At 39.7% G+C, this 19,228-nt stretch overlaps 1 protein-coding gene across 2 annotated transcripts in view; it reads left to right on the top strand.

The window, feature by feature from the left end:
- The window catches only part of LOC124607458 (activating transcription factor 7-interacting protein 1), a 178,931-nt gene that overhangs the window by 130,990 nt on the left and 28,713 nt on the right, over positions 1 to 19,228 (top strand). For both annotated transcript variants that reach the window (XM_047139793.1, XM_047139795.1), the window contains exons 8-11: positions 4,775 to 4,975; positions 5,188 to 5,389; positions 11,799 to 11,965; positions 14,018 to 14,119. In XM_047139793.1, the coding sequence (XP_046995749.1) occupies positions 4,775 to 4,975; positions 5,188 to 5,389; positions 11,799 to 11,965; positions 14,018 to 14,119 (672 nt within the window). The remainder of the gene's footprint in view (positions 1 to 4,774; positions 4,976 to 5,187; positions 5,390 to 11,798; positions 11,966 to 14,017; positions 14,120 to 19,228) is intronic.

The raw sequence follows: 19,228 nt of genomic DNA, 5'->3' as shown, positions 1-19,228 counted from the left end.
TAAGGGAGAGGGTAAGGAGTCATTCCAATCCCGGGAGCGGAAAGACTTACCTTAGGGGGGAAAAAAGGACAGGTATACACTCGCACACACGCACATATCCATCCACACATACAGACACAAGCACACGATTGCAGTCTCTGGCTACTGGGTGAGAAACTGCCCCTATGCCCCCTAAAAGGAAATGAGCAATGGCTTGAGGATGTAGAAGGCAATGTAAACTATTATATTTAAGACACATAATGTGTATCCACAGGACATGCGGCCTGTAATTGAAAAAGTGTCATAACGATCTCCGGGAGGTGGCACCCAAGGGGGGAGGTGACTATGAGAAAAATTGAATAACCAACAAAAGGGCAATGTTCTAAGAGTCGTGGCATTGAATGTCAGAAGCTTGAACATGGCAGGGAAGCTGGAAAACCTGAAAAGGGAAATGCAAAGGCTCACTCTACATATAGTGGGGATGAGTGAAGTGAAATGGAAAGAAGAGAAGAATTTCTGGTCAGATGAGTATACAGTAATAGCAACAGCAGCAGAAAATGTTATTATGGATGTAGGATTTGTTGTGTATAGGAGATGAGAGAGCGTGTGTTACTGTGAACAGTCCAGTGGTTGGGTTGTTCTCATCAGAATTGACAGCAAACCAATACTGACAATGAAAGTTCAGGTATTCATGCCGACGTTGCAAACTGTAGATGAAGACGAAGAGAGAGGGAAAGTATATGATGGTATTGAGTGGGTAATTAGTACATAAAGGGAAATGAAAATCTAATAGCTGTAGGGGACTGGAATGTTGTTGTAAAGGAAGGAGTAGAAGGAATGCTTATGGGACAATATTGGCTTGGTGATAGGAATGAGAGAGGAGAAAGACTGAGTTTTGTAATAAATTCCAGCAAGTAGAAGTGAGTACTTTGTTCAAGAATCACAAGATGAGAAGGTGCACTTGGAATAGACTGGGAGATGCAGGAAGATATCAGTTAGATACACCATGGTCGGACATATTACGAAATCATGTACTGGATTGTAAGGCATACCCAGGAAAAGATATAGACTCAGATCACAATATAGTAGTGATGAAGAATAGGCTGAAGTTTAAGAGATTGGTCAGGAAGGATCAATACACAAAAAAGTGGCATATGGAAGTACTAAGGAATGAAGAGATGTGATAGAAGTTCTCATAAGTTTTTAGATACTGCAATAAGGAATAACTCAGTAGACAGTACAGTTGAAGAGGGATGGACATGTCTAAAAAGGTCAATGACAAAAGGTGGAAAGAAAACATAGATACAAAGAAGGAAGCCAAGACAAAATTGCTGCATGAAAAATGTGAAGAAATATAAAAAGAAATGATTGCCGGAAGGACTCGTTCAGCATATAGAAAAGTCAATACAACCTTTGTTGAAATGGTAGTAATGTTAAGAGTGCAACTGGAATTCCACTTTTAAGTGTGGAGGCGGGAGCTGATAGGTGGGGAGTACATTGATGGCCTCTATGAGTGAGAAGATTTACCTGATATAATAGAAGGAAAAACAGAAGTAGATTTAGAAGAGAGAGGGGATCCAGTATTAGAATCAGAATTTGAAAGAGCTTTGGAAGACTTAAAAGCTCAAATAAGGCACAAGGGATGGATAATATTCCATCAGAATATCTAAAATCATTTCGGGGAAGTGGCAGCAGATAGACTATTCACGTTGGCGTGTAGAATGTATGAGTATGGTGATATACCATCTGACTTTTGGAAAAACACTGTCCCCACGATTCCGAAGACTGCGATAGCTGTCAAGTGCGAGAATTATTGCACAATCAGTTTAGCAATTCATGCATCCCAAATTTCTGACAAGAACAATATAGATAAAAATGGAAAAGAAACTAGAGGCACTGTTAGATGATCAGTGTGGCTTCAGGAAAGGTACGAGAGAGGCAATTCTGACGTTGCGTTTAATAATGGAAGCAAGACTAAAGAAACAAATTGTCGACCTGGAAAAAGCATTCTACAGTATCAAATAGTGGAAGATGGTTGAAATTCTGAGGAAAATATGGGGCAAGCTTACAGGAGAGACAGGTAATATACAAGAGCCAAGAGGGGATAAGAAGAGCAGAAAACCAAGAACGAAGTGCTTGGATTAAAGTGTAAATGTAAAATTCCATCATCATTGGTTCAGAGATGGGTTCATTGCTATTAAAACTATGTAATGCAATCATGGATTCATCATCCACATAGACAAGGCAATGAGAAATTTAATACTTACCAAGTTCAAGCCAATAAATTGATGCCATTGTCTTCGCTGTCAGATTGTAATGAGTATGTCCCACAAAGGTTTATTACAAAAGGCTCCATAATACAGTCCCTACTAATTACTGTTAATAGTCCTTGGCCTGTAATTTTTCTGCGTGTCTTACACAATCTGCCCATGCCCATGCTCTCAATCACTGCATGCATAAGACTCCCGACATCTGCAGTTTTAAAAGTATTGTTATTCTATGCATCATAAACTTTCAAATGGGCCACATTTCATCATGATGGGATTGTAATAGCAGTGTTACGGTGGTGGGCTAATTCCTTGGTGCCCATGTTGTTCAGCGATCTTTCCTATCTCATAGGTACTTGCATTGACAGGCAGCATCAATTCTGCTCTAGTTCAGATGGATTGTGAAGGATGTTATTGCCCAATATCCAAACGATAATACCAGATTTCCTGGTATGGGACTTCATTCAGTTGCACTGAGTGGACATTCGCGTTATCCCTCACAATAACTGAATTTGGTTGAGGTATGGCAATAACTGATTTATAAGCCATTGTTTAAATACACTGTATGTCGTCTCACTCTTGTAATCCACAGAACTGTTTGACTCTGAAGCCTTAAATATTAGTTCATTTTTGCGAATAAATCTTCTCTTTCCTGACCCTGCAAGTACAATAGTAAAGCAATTACCATTGAATATTGCAACTGTAAGACCACCACACCCCATCATTCATTTCTCAGCACAATGTCCTTGCATGATTCTGGTTCGTATAGATTTTGTCCAAGTAATGAGTGACATGTCATGCTGTCTCGAATCTCCTGCATTCTTCTTAAAAATACAGGCCATGAAGCAACAATATCACTCCTCTCCATAAGGAATTTTCTTGCATCGTTCATCGTATGGTATCAAAAGCCCATCCTTAGCGTTGTCCATTGACTGTCACTAAAATCCAAGTGTGAAACAAAATTGTCTGCAATCAGGTATTTGCCTCTTGAATACATACCAAATCTTGTATCAAGTAAAATGTTCTCAGAAAGTAATCCAGATCACCTACTTCTTCCATATGATTGCATTGCTGCCCTGGCAATTTAAAAGACACTGACCCAGTGGCTTTGATAGGTTTGTTCGCATTGCTTGAGATAAACACAACACCCAACACCTGTTCTTTCCTGGCTATTGACAATGTAGGGAATGAGCTCCACATGGTGATGAGCTGTCTGCTTCAGCCTCCCTCTGTTGAAGTTATGGTCTCTGAGCACTGCAGTTCACAAAGAGTTCCACAGGATTCAATTTTGGGTCCAGTCCTATTCCTCTTATATATATGTGAATGACCTTCCACTTAACATTCAACAAGCAAAATGTGTACTTTATGTGGTTGATAGTAGTGTTACAATAAATCCCATTAGAGAACAAAACACAGAAGTGATTGTTAATGACTATTTACAAATAATTTAGTGTTTCTCTGGAAATTGATTGACTCCAAAATTTGGAGAAAAACACTATATGCAATTCTGGATAACAAATAGAATTATACCAACAATTGATGTAGTACATGTCCAGTAAATATGGTAGAATCCTCCAAATTTTTGGGTGTACATATTGATGAAAACTTGAACTGTAAGAAGCAATTAGTGAGCTCAAACAGTTAAATTAGCTACTTTTGCTCTTCATGTAATTGCTAGTTTTGAAACAAACAAATCAACTATCTGAAACAAGCAAATCAGTTGTCTGACACATTTTCCACATTTCCACTCAGTAATTTCTTCTACAGTATTTATCTGGGGCTATTCATCATATAGCAAGAAAATACTGATTCTACAAAAATGAGCAGTAAGAGTATTATGTGGTGTTCACTCACGGACATCATATAGGTACCTGTTCAAGGAGAAGCTGTCAGTGGCTCAGAAAGGAGCTCAACACGCACCAACAAAAATTTTTGGTCATTTGGCCAGTAACATAAAATGTGTGACGGGTGGTATGGAAATGCCTCCCGTCGGGTAGGCCGTTTGAAGCCAGCTTTAAATCTAATTTAAAATATGAGATGTAGGTGCTTGTGTAGGACTAAACACAATTATGTGTTCATTAATGTTAACATTAATCATGTATACATAATTATCTTGTAAATTGACTCATTACACATCATTTTGATAAAAGAATCATTCAAATGGCTTATGGAACATTTAACAAACTGACTAACCGCTTTCCTGCACAGCGTCTTTTGGCACCAAGGACTTCTTTCTTCTGCAGTACTTATCTTTCTCCCTAAGCTCCTACCATTCCCCTCCAGTCATCTTGATGCTTTGTGCTCTTCCTCCTCCTTTAAGTAGCTCTCCTAAGTTCCTCTTCTTAGTCCTCAGTGCACCTGTTTATGCCTTTCTCCATCTGGTTGCTGTCACCCTGTTGTATCTGGCCTTGAACTCTTCTCGTGACTAATGAGCAATGCATTTTGTCTGCTTTTGATGTCATAAATATATATCTGATGTTGAAATGCAAGGTTTGGTGGCTTTAATTTGCATTTCTTTTGTGTTACAGAATACGGTGCAGAGGCAAAGCCCTCAGTCTCCTATTGCATCGAATATTTCTACTGTGCCCACAACACAGAGTGCTTCAGTTTCTACACGTGGAACTACGTCATCACCTCAGTACTCTAGAACAGCAACAAGTACGAACAATCAGACAAATGTGCCAGTGGCAGGCACTCGTGTACCACCGAAACCAAATAGTGGCTTAAAAGTAAGATGGAAATACATATCAGTGGTGGTAATGATGGGCTTAGGTCTTAAGCGTATTTTTAACCGTAAGAAATTTTGTTTGTGTGTGTGTGTGTGTGTGTGTGTGTGTGTGTGTGTGTGTTTTGGGGGAGGGGGGGGGGGGAGAGTGAGTTACAGATCAGGTTGTCATGCTTTTACACAAATTTTAATGCCTATTGTGTATTCTTATTTCAGACTTTGATGCCTAGGCAGCAGTCAGTCAGTGTAAACACCAATACATCTACCACTAGCCCATCCTCAGCAAACAATTCACGTGTCCAACAAATGACACGTTCAAAGGTTGCGAGCACTGCAGGTAACAGTCCTGTTGGGACTGTCAACAAAAGTTCACGTCAAGTAATAGATTTAACTGATGACGGAGATCGCGGGCGTTCAGGTGAGAAGACATTTTATTTGTGTCGGTAAAAAATTTTTGCTTTGGGTGTCCTGCTATTTAAGCAAGTAACACTTGTGGTTTCTAGGAAAGGTTCACAATTTAGTTAAACTGTTCTGGTCATGTATTCCCATTTTGGAATAGGATGTAACCTGCGTGGCAGACATAGGTTTTGCTTATTGGTCTCTTCTATGCTGTAGTAATGAGAAGTGTTTCCAATGCTATCTCATGCCAGACATTGCGATGTGACTTCATATATTATGTGATTAAAAGTATCCAGGTACCTGGTTGAAAATGACTTAAAAATTCATGGCACACTCCATCAGTAATGCGGGAATTCAGTATGGTGTTGGCCCACCCATAGCGTTAATGACAGCTTCCACTTTCACAGGCATACATTCAATCAGGTGCTGGAAGGTTTTTTGGGGAATCGCAGCCCATTCTTCACGGAGCACTGCACCGAGGACAGGTATCGATGTCTGTCGGTGAGGCCTGGCACGAAGTTGGCATTCCAAAGCATCCCAAAGGTGTTCTATAGGAGTCAGGTCAGGACTCTATGCAGGCCAGTTCATTACAGGGATATTATTGTCGTGTAACCAATCCACCACAGGCTGTGCCTTATGAACAGGTGCTCGATCGTGTTGAAAGATGCAGGTGCCATCCCCGAATTGCTCTTCAACAGGGGAAAGCAAGAAGGTGCTTAAAACATCAATGTAGGCCTGTGCTGTTATAGTGCAAGCCCCCTCCATGACAAACATGACCACACCACACCACCACTGCCTCCGAATTTTACTGTTGTAACTACACGTGCTGGCAGATGACACTCTCGTCAGGCATTCACCATATCCACACCCTGCCATTGGATAGCCACATTGTGTACTGTGATTTGTCACTCTACACTCAATTTTTCCCCTGTTCAATTGTCCAATGTTTACGCTTCTTACACCAAGTGAGGCATTGTTTGGCATTTACCAGTGCGATGTGTGGCTTATGAGCAGCCGCTCAACTATGAAATCCAACTTTTCTCACCTCCTGCCTAACTGTTATAGTATTTGCAGTGGATCATGATGTAGTTTGGAATTCTTGTGTGATGGTCTGGATAGATGTCTGCCTATTACACATTATTGACCCTCTTCAACTGCCTGCAGTCTGTCAGTCAACCTGTATGCTTGTGTGCTGTACATGTCCCCCTCACGTTTCCACATCACCATCACATCGAAAGCAGTGGACCTAGGGATGGTCAGGAGTGTGTAAATCTCGCATACAGACGTACGACACAAATGACACCCAATCATCTGAGCACGTTCGAAGTCTGTGAGTTCTGTGGAGCTTCCCATTCCGCTCTATCTCCATGTCGAATGACTGCTGAGGTCGCTGATATGGAGTACCTGGCATTAGGTGGCTGCACTATGCACCTAATATGAAAAACTTATGTTTTGGGGGGTGTCCGGATACTTCTGATCACGTAGTGTATGATGATATAATGTTAAATATGCCATGGCTCTTGTGCCAAAGATTCTGATTCACATTTACAGCAAATTTTGACAAAGTTCAATAAGGTGATGCACCTCTGTTTTGGTTTTCTACACTTAACATGTCACTTCACAGGCAGGCATCCTTCGCATCTTTAAAAGCATATACCTCCTGTTGCACCAATCATGGCATGCAACCTTTCAGACAAGCCACTGATTAGTGCTGCAATGTCCTCTAGTGGAATGTTTCCCACTCCTTCAAGGATGCTTCATGTATTTCCCCTGTTGTCTCTGAAGAATGCTGATGGGCCTTCCTCCCTAGCTGATCCCATATGTGCTCAGTTTAATGTTAAACTGTCATTAGTAAAGAGAGGGAACGGCACAACACCCTCCAAAAGGATTTCATCTACATACCAGTGTACAAGTACAATGGGCTCCCATGCTCCTCAAAGATCAAATCTGTTCTTGCAGTCATACTGATTCCCACACACATCATCAGAGAACTACCCTTGAAAATTGTCCTGGGTGAGAATGTGCAAGGGGTATCCGTTTCTCCAATCCTCCTTCAGACCCCAATTTACCATCAGATGACTGCAGGTCAAATCACAGCTCATCAGTGAACAACACTTGCTCCCATTGTGGGATCAGCTAGGAAGCCAGGCCCACAGCATCCTTCAGAGATCCTAGAGGACCTATGAGAGGCCCTCCTGAAAGAATGGGAGATGATTCCTCCAGAGGACACTGCAGCACTACTCGGGAGCATGCCTGAAGTGTTGAGTGCTGTGATTGCTGCAACAGAAAATAATATATTGCTTTTATAGATGCACAGGTGGTCTGCTTGCTCTTGTGGGATGTAGTCAAGCTGTGTGATGCTCTGGCCAGTTCTAGGCCCATAGCATTTCTTCTGGATTGAAGATTGGCTTCTTTCACACTTCTTTGGATGGTTCTCTCACTAACATTAACCGCTCAGACTTGGTGAAATAGATTTCATGCTTCGATGTGCACCTCGCCCCTGATTAACTGGAGATGATGGTTGCAAAACTGGTATTACACTTATCTTGATAGGAGGAACTGCTTGTGGTTTTGATCATTAATTTTATGTATATTCATATTCAAAAGCAAGGAATACATATTCTTAAAAATGCATAACTGTAAGCATATGATTTTAGATGAATAATTAACAGTTACACTATTACACTGTATTAGTAGTCTCTGACTTTAGCTGCTATAGAATAGATATTCATGAAGCAATACATATTCCTACCCTTTTTCAAATGATATTCTTAATCATTTTAGCTCAGATGTTGTTGTTAATATTTCCTCTTGAAATAACTACCCTGTCTTTATGTATAATTATTGAATTTAGCAAAACTCATTTTTCTGAGGTGTTGGATACTATCTACCGGACTTATCGCAATGATTTGGTGTAGAAGGTTGTGAAAAATCAATCCAGTTTCAACAAAGTGACTAAAAACGGTTCTTCAGTTTCCAGTGGTTCCATAAATGCATACAAAGATGTGACTAAATGAGTTCTTAGGAAAGGTATCTAATCATTCTGGCCGTAACTCAGTGTCCAGTACTAAACAATAGCACCGGTTACTCCCACAGCAAAGCACTTCAGAATATTAAAAGCCCTCAAGGCAAATCACACAAGCCTGCAGTCATAAGACAAGGAGACACTGCTCTTTGTAGGCAAGACTCTGCAATGCAGACCATTCTGTACAAGATAACAATTGGATATTCCTCCAATTTCAGATAATCTTTCTTCGACCCCACTCTAAAACCCAGAATTGAGCTGCTCATAAAACTATAATCCATAAGTGCTTGTTAAAGTTAATTCAACCTTTATTTCTTCCCTAATCCTGGGTTCAAATGCTACGAGATTAGACAAGTTTTCTTGTTTTACACTTCAATAAAATTACTGAAAATTGCTAGTGAAGGGAACTCCGTTAAATTATAATTGAAAATACTACCTAGAACAGACTCAATCACTGTTCTGCTAAGGCTCCAAGATCCACCCCTTAGGCATTTGTTGCTTCATTCAGATGGATCAATAGCTTGACTGAAACTGTGGTCAGCTCAGGATGAAAGCTCAGCCTCAGAACCACGAAGCCCATATTAAAATACTATGGAACCATTTACAATTGACAAAACAATGCCATTTTTCAAACTTTTAACAGCAGTTCTGCTTAAGCAGATGGTGTCATATCATCTCCATGTGGCTAGCTTCTCTGCTGCAGATTATGGTTTTCTGCCAAGGAGTTTCCTCTTCGATGTTGCACATCAGCATCTGCATTCACTCAGCTCCTCTCTCTTTATTCATCTATAACACTATGTACTTCAAAAAAAAATCATACTAGCAAGAAATCAGTTGCTTACCATCAATCTCTAATTGAGTTGTGCTACGGTTTTTCTCAAGATGACAACAATTCTACTTTCGCCCGTCTCAAATGTCAGTTGTTGTTTCAGTTGGAGAGAACTCGAAGTTGTAAGAAGTGGTAATCTCTTGCCAACGTTGCTCTTCTCAAGCCTGACTCTTTTGTCCTTACATGTGCTCGTGTTTCCCTGTACCTTCTTACAATTCTGGAAATTGTGGAAGATGTAGTTCTTAACACTCTGCAATGTAATACATGCTCTGAGCATTTTCCACCAGAGCAACGTCTTCAGGGCATCATGGCATGTTTACTCTACGAAGCTGATAATGATCACAGAAAGATATCACAAAAACATGTGATTGAAAGGAGAACAACACAAGATACAATGATAAGTGCAACAAGAGTATCCAGTAATCTGTTTTTAAGGTTACACAGCCTAAAACAAGGCTAGTGCAATAAACGATTGAAACTTCGTTGATTGCTCACAAAGCAAGACCAATAACTAGGAACCGGAGCCTGTAGCATCTATTTTTGGCAAAATTCACTTTTTTTTATTTGTAAACTATTATATGCACTAACATAAAAGGTTATTGTGCTACATGAGTGAAGATGAACAAAGCCTTAGTTCTTTGAAATTGGCTTTTAAAAAAAAGTCTTGATAGGAACTTTTTTACTGGATTGTTTGCATTTGTAAAACCTTCAACACTTTTAGTTCCAAAATGGCCTTTGTTTTCTTGGTTTGGCAGTATTTAAGCTTTCAAGAATGACTGTCTGTTTAAAAGCAGCAGCATTTTCCCATCAGTAAACCAAATGTGTCACCGAATTACGGTGTTTCTGGACATTATTTGTCTTTTTCCACCCAATTCGATGATTACAAAATCTGTAGACTATTTCGAGCTTTCGTGGGCTTTCATAACAATGCGATCCATGCTTCACAACACTATAAATTGAACAGACACTATTTAACATAGAAGTAGAACAGAATGTACGGTAATTTGGCTTTATGGTTAGGGGAAGGATTTCAGCGCAGTCGAAAAACGTAGAATTTTGTTTTCCAGTCGCTATTGCATAGAATGCAGGCACTATTGGCTATAGTAACAGAGAGCCATGAGTGTAAATGTACTAGAAGTTTGACTGCCAGATGGGAGAGGAGAGGAGAGGTGTAGGGAAACAAGCCCTGCCTCCCTTTAGCAGGAGAGCAGCCTACAGCAGGACTGACACAGTTACAGGGATCGCTGAGCTCTTCTGGTATTGTAAGGGTGGTAATCAAAATCCATGATGTCCAGGATTAGTTGCTTCACTTTTTTCAAAGTAAGAAAAGAAAACCACGAACAACTCACAACACACGGCATTCGGGGACGCCAAACTCAACAAGCAACTGCGCAGTTGCTTGTTGAGTTTGGCAGAGTATTGTTAATGACATAGTTCATGCCTTCCCTTCCCTTTAGTGGTATTTGATGCGATCACAGTTAAATACATCAGCCACATAATTTCCCATGTTAAAAGTTTTCGCATTAACCATCTTTTCGCAGTGGTTAGCACACTGGACTCGCATTCGGAAGGACGACTGTTCAATCCCGTCTCCGGCCATCCTGATTTAGGTTTTCCGTGATTTCCCTAAATCGTTTCAGGCAAATGCCGGGATGGTTCCTTTGAAAGGACATGGCCAATTTCCTTCCAAATCCTTCCCTAACCCGAGCTTGCACTTCGTCTCTAATGACCTCTTTGTCGACGGGACGTTAAACACTAACCACCACCACCACCACCACCATTAACCATCTTTTGATCATTGGCTAACAAGCAAACATATGCATTTCTTTGTTGTAAAATGCTAGGTCCCACGGCTGAGTACTACTATGTTGCACTATTTGGCGTGTATCTTAAACAGACGATTCAGCCGCCCACAATTGGCATGTGCCAGATCATTCTCAATATTTATATGCAGACATTAAAGGTATTTCAGACTATTCTGATAAAATCGTTCATATGGATACAATTCACTGTGAAATAGTGTCTTCTAAGTAATTTCGCATTTTTGAATTTTGAGGCAGAATTTGCATCTATTTCGCATTTATTGCAATATGTGAATTTTTCTAGTCCCTACCATATTCAGTCAGAAAGTACAGGATAAAGAGCTACGCTTCGATTAAACGGTTGTTTACATATCATTTATTATGTGTTGCAGTTTCTGTGCCAGTAAGTGCAAATCCAGTTTCGAGAAATAGCCAGGGAATGCACAGAATATTTGTAGAAGACAGGAAGAATTATTGCATTGATTTGACTTTTTAACTTTCTTTGTGGATAAGTACTACTCATGGGATTCATGCTTTTAAAAAATGCTTGATGTATATTTCATGGCATTAAGTAAAGCAACTGACACATTTACACTGTCCTGCTGTAGAGACTGTAGGGATTGTTCTGTTGCCAAATAAATATGATCTACTTTTCTGTTATAATTATTTATGCATTGAGGTGTCTTTCAGTATTAATATGCAGATATGTACCATGTTACTCATGATCTTCCAATGAAGCCTTAAACAATCATGGAAAAACTTCTCATTGCAGCACAACCAAGGACAACAGCTGTAATGACCTCTGTCAATACAAATACAGCCCCAGCCAATAACTCTGTCGGTGCGGCCACAACCATGACTCCCACAAGCTCCATCAGAATACTTCCACAACCGGTGACTGCAACTGCTGTAGCTGCTGGTGCAAACATATTGGCTACGGTAATATCTATTTGCAGAAGCTTGATCACACATATTATAGTAAGCTTGATCACACCTTATAGTCTTGTAAAATTGAATGAGAATTGTCACAAAGTTAACAAGAAATGGGAGTGTGTTGTTGTCTTACAAAATTGAGTTAGAATTGTCACCATGTCAAAAATTCAAATGAAACCTGGTTTGCTATTGAAATATGACATGCTTAATGTCATATATTGTAAGTATTCCTAGGTTTTCTCCTTGAGCAAATGATATTCATCTCTCTCTCTCTCTCTCTCTCTCTCTCTCTCTCTGTGTGTGTGCCCTTCAATAGCGGTTGGAGACACAAGTATATACTTCAGGGGAGGGGGAAGGTCCATATTCTCTAGCTGCCTTCCATAGCTGGATGGTTCCAAACTTCCACAGTTTTATGCTGGCATTGCAGATGTGGGCTTCAAATAACTGCATGTGTAAAAGCCGGCTTGTTTAATGTTGGGCCTCTGAAGTCGAGATACCAGTCTGTATTTACCTTTACAACACACATAGGTAGTAGTAAAGAAGCCTACGACATGAGGCATTGAAATGAGCAGAAGCTGTAATATACTACACAGGTATTTCAGTCCATAGTGGGATATCCTGTTACAGTGTAAGCAAACTATTAACAACCAACCTTTATATTTGTCTGTCGAGTGTTAAGTGAAAGAACGAGTAGTTACCTAAAGTGCATTAATTATTGATAAGAATTTTGTCTTTTTGTAAAAAAGCATGTTGCAGGCAATGAATCTGAAGTGATCTCAGAAATGGATCAGTGTGCCCAAACCAAGAGAGAACAAAAGCTGTGTTCAGAATCAGCGCTGAATTGTCCTTTGGTCACTGTTTCGGTCCTGTAGTTAGCTGTGTTATTTTGAGAATATATGTCAGTCAGCTGGATGAATAATAGCTAACTTCAGGAATCTTCAGCCTTCAAAGTCTCTTCACTAACCCTGATGTATGGGCAACTTACTCTGGAAAAAATAGTGATCTCCATTGCTCATCCTCACAAGAAACAAACTTTCGCCAACTACAAATCTGCACTGCAGTAGATTTTATATAAGCCTTCAATACAACAGAAGCGAATTTTGATTCTGTATAAAATGTCATATTTCAAGTGGCTGATTGGTTTTTAAAACACATGAACTGGAAAATCTATAAATCACATCAATGTAATGATGTGAGGAAGTTATTAGGACAGGAAGAAAAATATATCCGACGTTTCTGGTTCAGAATTTTTGCAAATTTCTGTGTATGGTGACATTGCTCATCCATCTACAAGTAAACATAAATAATCTTGTGTAAAAAGAAAAGAAGAAAAAATAGAAGGGGAGATGGACTGAACACACTCAATATAAATCACTGTATGCAGCAATATTTCCCATTGAGAAATCTGACTCATTCTGCATCGTAGAACATGTAACTGTTGGATGGTGTGTGTGTGTGTGTGTGTGTGTGTGTGTGTGTGTGTGGGGGGGGGGGGGGGAGGACAGAGAGGTGTGAAATAAATAAAAACGTTTACAGATGAATGCTTTCACTGTAATTTTTGATTGTCTTTTAAGTGAAAGTAATTTGTCAGTCTAATGTAAACAAAAACAGACGTAATTTCTGTGGTCAGTGGAATGGGTGCACATATTTAACCAGATATGAGATGCTTCCAATTGTATTTTAAGTGTCTCCCTTGTATATGTAATCTGATACTCTGCTCATTGATACCTACTTTTTTTTACTCAGTATGTTCTTTGATTTCATTTGTTTCCTTGAACACTATCTGCTGTTTTGTTTGATAGAATCTCCTATTTTAAAAATTGATGAACATATCACTATGTGCTTCTTTCTGCTGATGTTTACTAAATAGAAAATTTTTCTGGTATATTTATTTATAATTCCATTTTTCCAGTTCTTTCTCCTGATAGGTGGTGATTACTCACTTACTAAAAATCTGTAATGACTGTAGGTCATCTGATACAAACTAGCTAAGTTTTAGGTTAATACTCAAAATATTTTCTTTTATTTATATTTAAAGATGTGTGTGAAATTTTTTAGGGCGTTACAACCAACAGCAATGTGCCTAGATTAACATACCTTGTACCAGCTACAAATCAGCTGCAGCAGCGACCTGTTCTATTGGCAAGCTCCCCGTCACAGGTCAGTGCGCGCGCGCCCACACACACACACACACACACACACACACACACACACACACACACACACACACACCACTCCTTTACTTTGTATGGAATTAGGTTCTTGTAGAGCAGTATCTGTTCAGTAGATGATTAGAAATGCATGTGAAGTACAAACATCTATTTATATATCAAGTCACTTGCTTTTCTGAGACACATTTCGGGATATCATAACTTTCTTCATTAGGTGAATTCGTTAAGAATTTTAAGTGTGAGGCATGCAGAGCATATATGATTCTGAAAATAAACTTCTGACCGTTGAAAGCCAAGAGCTACATATCGCACATAAAATAATAAACACAAAAAATCAATATTTATGTTAAATTTTTAACAGAATTCATGTGACGGAGATACATCCTCCAAACTCAGTGTGAATTCATAGAATAAGTGACAAATTAAAGAGTATTCTTATTTCAGTTATATTCATAAGTCATATTTGGGTCTAACATAACATGTTTGCATTCAAAATGTGTGAATTTCACTTGTAAAAGTTCTTCCATGTGGATTATGAATGTGTTTGGTGTATCCAGTTTTCATGAGGTTGGAGAACTAAATGAAGAGCATTAATGATTATTACCTCACTCTAGCCACGTTATTTTACTAAGTTATGTGGTTAAGATAGAAATAGATCAAACTTGATGATCACCCATGACAGATGTGCCATGGTGTTTTGCCCTTAGAGCACAGCTGGACTAAACTACACGGCCAGTTCCTTGCTGCCCAAACTTCCCTCATTCGCTCGCTGTGTTTCTTTTTCCGGTCCTCTGTCCACGCTTCTTGTCGGCTTTGTGTCTTCGGCTTCATCTTGATTGCCTTTTTGGTTTGCCCATATTTCTTTCATCTTCCGGCTGTGATCTTGCTTGCATTCTTCGCTCAATTTTACGCCTGTTCGTTTGTCACAGTGTATCTAATGTAGTTTAATTTTCTTAATGATGTTTCTGAATTTTATTCTGTCGTTCATTGTGTCTGCTGTTATGTTGACTTGGTTCAGGTCGGTTTTTACCTCTGCCACCCAGTTGTTGTTTCTAGTGGTTACCCAGTCAAAGATCTGTTTGATCAGTCTGTGTGATGGCATTCTGTACAGGTGTCCATAGAATTGTAGTCTGCGTTTTCTAATCTTTTCTGTGATTGTGTCCATATGTTTGTATAGTTCATCTGTAGGTTTCTTGCTCTATATTCCATTGTTGTTAGTTGCGCCAAATATTTTCCTAAGTATTTTCCATTCTAGTTTTTCTAGTTGTCTGATATGTGTATGCCCTAGTGTTAGTGTGGTCTCTGCTGCATACAGTGCTTCGGGGAGCACCACCGTGTCATAGTGGCGTAATTTGGGATTTTGGGAAATAGACTTCTTGTTGTAATGATTCCACACTACTTTGTATGCCTTGTCCAGCTTAGTTTTTCTTTCTTCGCTTGAGGCTCTGTTATGTCCACTAATTTTTAGTGTTTCACCAAGGTATTTGAAGTTTGCCCTTCTGTAAATCGTGCCGTTCTTTGTGTTCAGAGATGAGAGTTTCATCGTGCTGACAAACTGTGTCTTTTCATAAGAGATCTGTAGTCCAGTTTTGGAAGAGATTTCATGTAGTTTTTCAATAGCGTCTTTAGTTTAGTTTATACCTTTCGTGACAATCGCCAAATTGTCTGCAAAAGCCAGCCATGTAATCTGTAGGTTTCCTAAGGTTATCCCCTGTTGTGATGTTTCCCATTCTTTTATTACCTTATCTAACACTAAATTGAAAAGTAGAGGTTACAGGCCATCGCTTTGTCAGACACCTGTGCGAATTTCAAAGGACTCTGATAGTTCCCCACAGAACTTTACTTTGGAGGTTGTGTTGGTCAAAGTTTGCTCTATGATAGCCTGTGTTTTGTTGTCTACTTTGTATTCTGCTAGAATTTTGAAGTGAGTTTTCCGGTCGATAGAGTCGTACGCCTTTTTGAAGTCGACAAAGGTAATGATCAGGTTCTGTTTGTGTTGTAAAATCATTTTCAGGTTCCAAATTTGTTCCGCACAAGACTGCCCTTTACGGAAGCCTGCTTGGTATTCCCCAATCAAGTGGTCGGTCTGGCATTCTAGTCTGTTTAGTAAAGCTTTAGAGAGAATCTTGTATGTGACCGATAGTAGGGATTTTCCTCAGTAGTTTTTCGGGTCAGTCTTGTCACCTTTTTTGTGTAGTGGGTGTATCAGGGCAGTTTTATAGTCTTCAGGAATTTTCATGGTCTTCCAAATATCTTCCAAGATCCTGTGGATGTCATTGGTGAGTTCTGGGTCTTGTAACTTCCACATTTCTATGATGATGCTGTCTTCTGCTGGTGCTCTACGATTCTTGAGTGATTTGATTATTTCTTTAACTTCTTTTAGAGTTGGAGGTTCACTTTGTGGATTGTACGTGCTCGTTTCTGTTATTATTTCTTTCATAGCGGGGTCCGTGTTGAGGAGTTTTTCGAAGTACTTTGCCAGAATGTCACAATTGTTTTTGGTATTGGTTTCTAGCGTTCCATCCGGTCTTCTGAAGCACAAGTTGGGTGGTTGATATCTAGTCATATTTTCTCTGAACGTTCTATAGAAGTTTCTTGTATTGTTCTTCATGAAGTCCGATTCGATCTCCGTCAGTCACTGTTTATCATACTGTTGTTTTTCACTGCGAATGAATTTTGCTTGATTGTTTCTGTGTTTTCAGGATTTTGGACGGTATATCTGCAGAAATGATCAAAGAAATGGGACAGGAAGGTATTGATGTGCTGCATTCCTTATGTAAAAGAATATGGGAAACTGGGGAGTGACTGGATGACTGGTCAGTCTTTCTTCATCCCCTTACCCAAGGGAGGGACTATAAGGAACTGCTCCAGCTACTGGACTATTGCCCTCATATCTCGCACAAGTGAAATTTTTCTCCACGTCCTGAACCCACATCTGAAGCTGTACATTCAGCCTCTCATATCCACAGAACAAGCAGGGTTTTGTTGAAGAGAAAGGAACTTGTGAACAGATCCTCAACATAAGAAAAATAATAGAAAAATTGCGAGAGTTTGGTGTTCCTGTTTTCATGTGCTACCTTGACTATAGGAAAGCCTTTGAGTGTGTGCACTTGGAAAAGCTGTGGCAGTTGCTTGCCGAGTTCGGTGTGTCACCCCACTTGATAGAATTGATCAAAAGTCTATACAATAATCACTTCACAGCTCTAAAGACAAGTGCTGGCACATCAGATTCCTTCAGAGTATCGAAAGGTGTGATACAGGGTTGTGTCATATCCCCACAACTGGTCAACATCTATGCAGAACATGTCATTAGGAAAGCTCTTGATGGTTGGACCAAAGGCATCTCAATCGGTGGGATAACTATCAACTTCCTTCATTTTGTTGGTGACACTGTGCTTTTAGCCAACATCGAAGATGAACTTGCTGAGCTACTAACAAGAATAAAGGACATTAGTCTACCATATGGATTAGACATCAACCTCAGCAAGTCCAAACTCATGATAATTGATAGAGGAGAACAGATGCAGCTCACAGGTCGATTAAAGGAACTGGAATTCATGCATTCCTTCATCTATCTTGGGTCAACCATCTGCAGCATGGGAAGCTGTGAAGATAAGATAAGAAGACGGATCACGCTAGGGCGAGTGGCTGTGAGGCAGCTCACCGAGATCAGGCAGAGCAGAGCAGAGCAGAGCAGTAACGAACAGCACAAAGATCCGGCTAGTTGAAACACTCGTGTTTTCTGTTTTCTTTTATGGTTGCGAAACATAGGCACTCAAGGCCAGAGACAAACAGCACATTGATGTGTTTGAGCTTTGGTGCTGGTGTAGGATGCTATGCATAAAATGGACCAAAAGAACAACAAATGTGTCCATTATTAAACAACTCAATACCTCAAGACACCTTTCTTTCTGAGTCACCGATAAAAGTCTCCAGTTCTTTGGCCATATTGTGAGAAGAGAAAATAATTTTGCAAGGAAAGATCAAGGGCACGAGACCAAGAGGAAGAGCAGTGAGTAGATGGATAGATCAAATCAAGATCATTGCAGGTCTACGTCTTCTCAGGCACTAAGAGAAGCTGGCAACTGTCCGGGATGGAGACCTTTGGTTCATGGGGTCACGACGCTCAGCACTGAGCATGACAACTGAGCATGACAACTTAGGATGATATATGATATGCAGTACATTATGAACTTGCATTATTCTTCAGAGCATAGTAGTTGGCAGAACTGGTAAAGCCCCTACATGGAGATTTTTCTGTATTTCATTATACCACAATCCCAGTGATCCTATCCAACCTTTCTCGCCTACTACAATACTTGGTTGCCAGAAATAATAATATGCATGCTGCAAAAAAGATGTGGGGAGGGAGGGAGTGGGGGGGGGGGGATGGACTGTCCAGTACAACTGGAACTGACTTGCTAAACATTTATCAGACAAGAGAGTGATCACTGTTAATCATATCAGATTCTATACAAACATTGTGACTTCTACCAAACCTACTCCTCACAGTGATCCTTCGCAACCATTGTGTCTGAGTTAGTCCTTCTTTTAACAATAACATATCACAGATCCTTTCAACAAAAAACAGTGCCCTCTATTGGAAGAAAACACAGCTCACACCCATTTACAAAAGTGTATGTGGAAGTGTTATACAATACTACTTTCCAATATCATTGACATCCAACAGAAGGAATGTTAAACAGTCTTTTTAAAACTATCATTGATTGGTTTTTTGTGAATGGTCCCATCTTCAATTTTTAAAAGACAAAACATTCAGTTCTGCACATCTAGGTGCACTAAAGCAATGATAAATGTAGCACATGGTGAAGAAATATTAAGTTTAGTGGAAACTACAAAATTCTTAAGTGCACGTATTGATGAGAATCTAAATTGGAAAAAGCACTTATTGGAACTCGTAAAACAACTTAGTTCGGCCCTGTTTGCCCCATCATTGCAAATCTTGGTGGGAGAGAAATCAGTAAGTTGACGTATTTTACGTATTGTAATTCAATAATTTGTACGGAATAATGTTGTGGGGTAGCTAATCTTTAGGAAAGAAAGTCTTTGTTGCTCAAAGAAATACGGTAAGAATAAT

The sequence above is a fragment of the Schistocerca americana genome, chromosome 3, assembly GCF_021461395.2.
Source record: "Schistocerca americana isolate TAMUIC-IGC-003095 chromosome 3, iqSchAmer2.1, whole genome shotgun sequence".
Lineage (NCBI taxonomy): Eukaryota > Metazoa > Arthropoda > Insecta > Orthoptera > Acrididae > Schistocerca > Schistocerca americana.
Note: the sequence above shows the minus strand (reverse complement) of the source record. Positions and strands in the feature narration are given on the sequence as shown.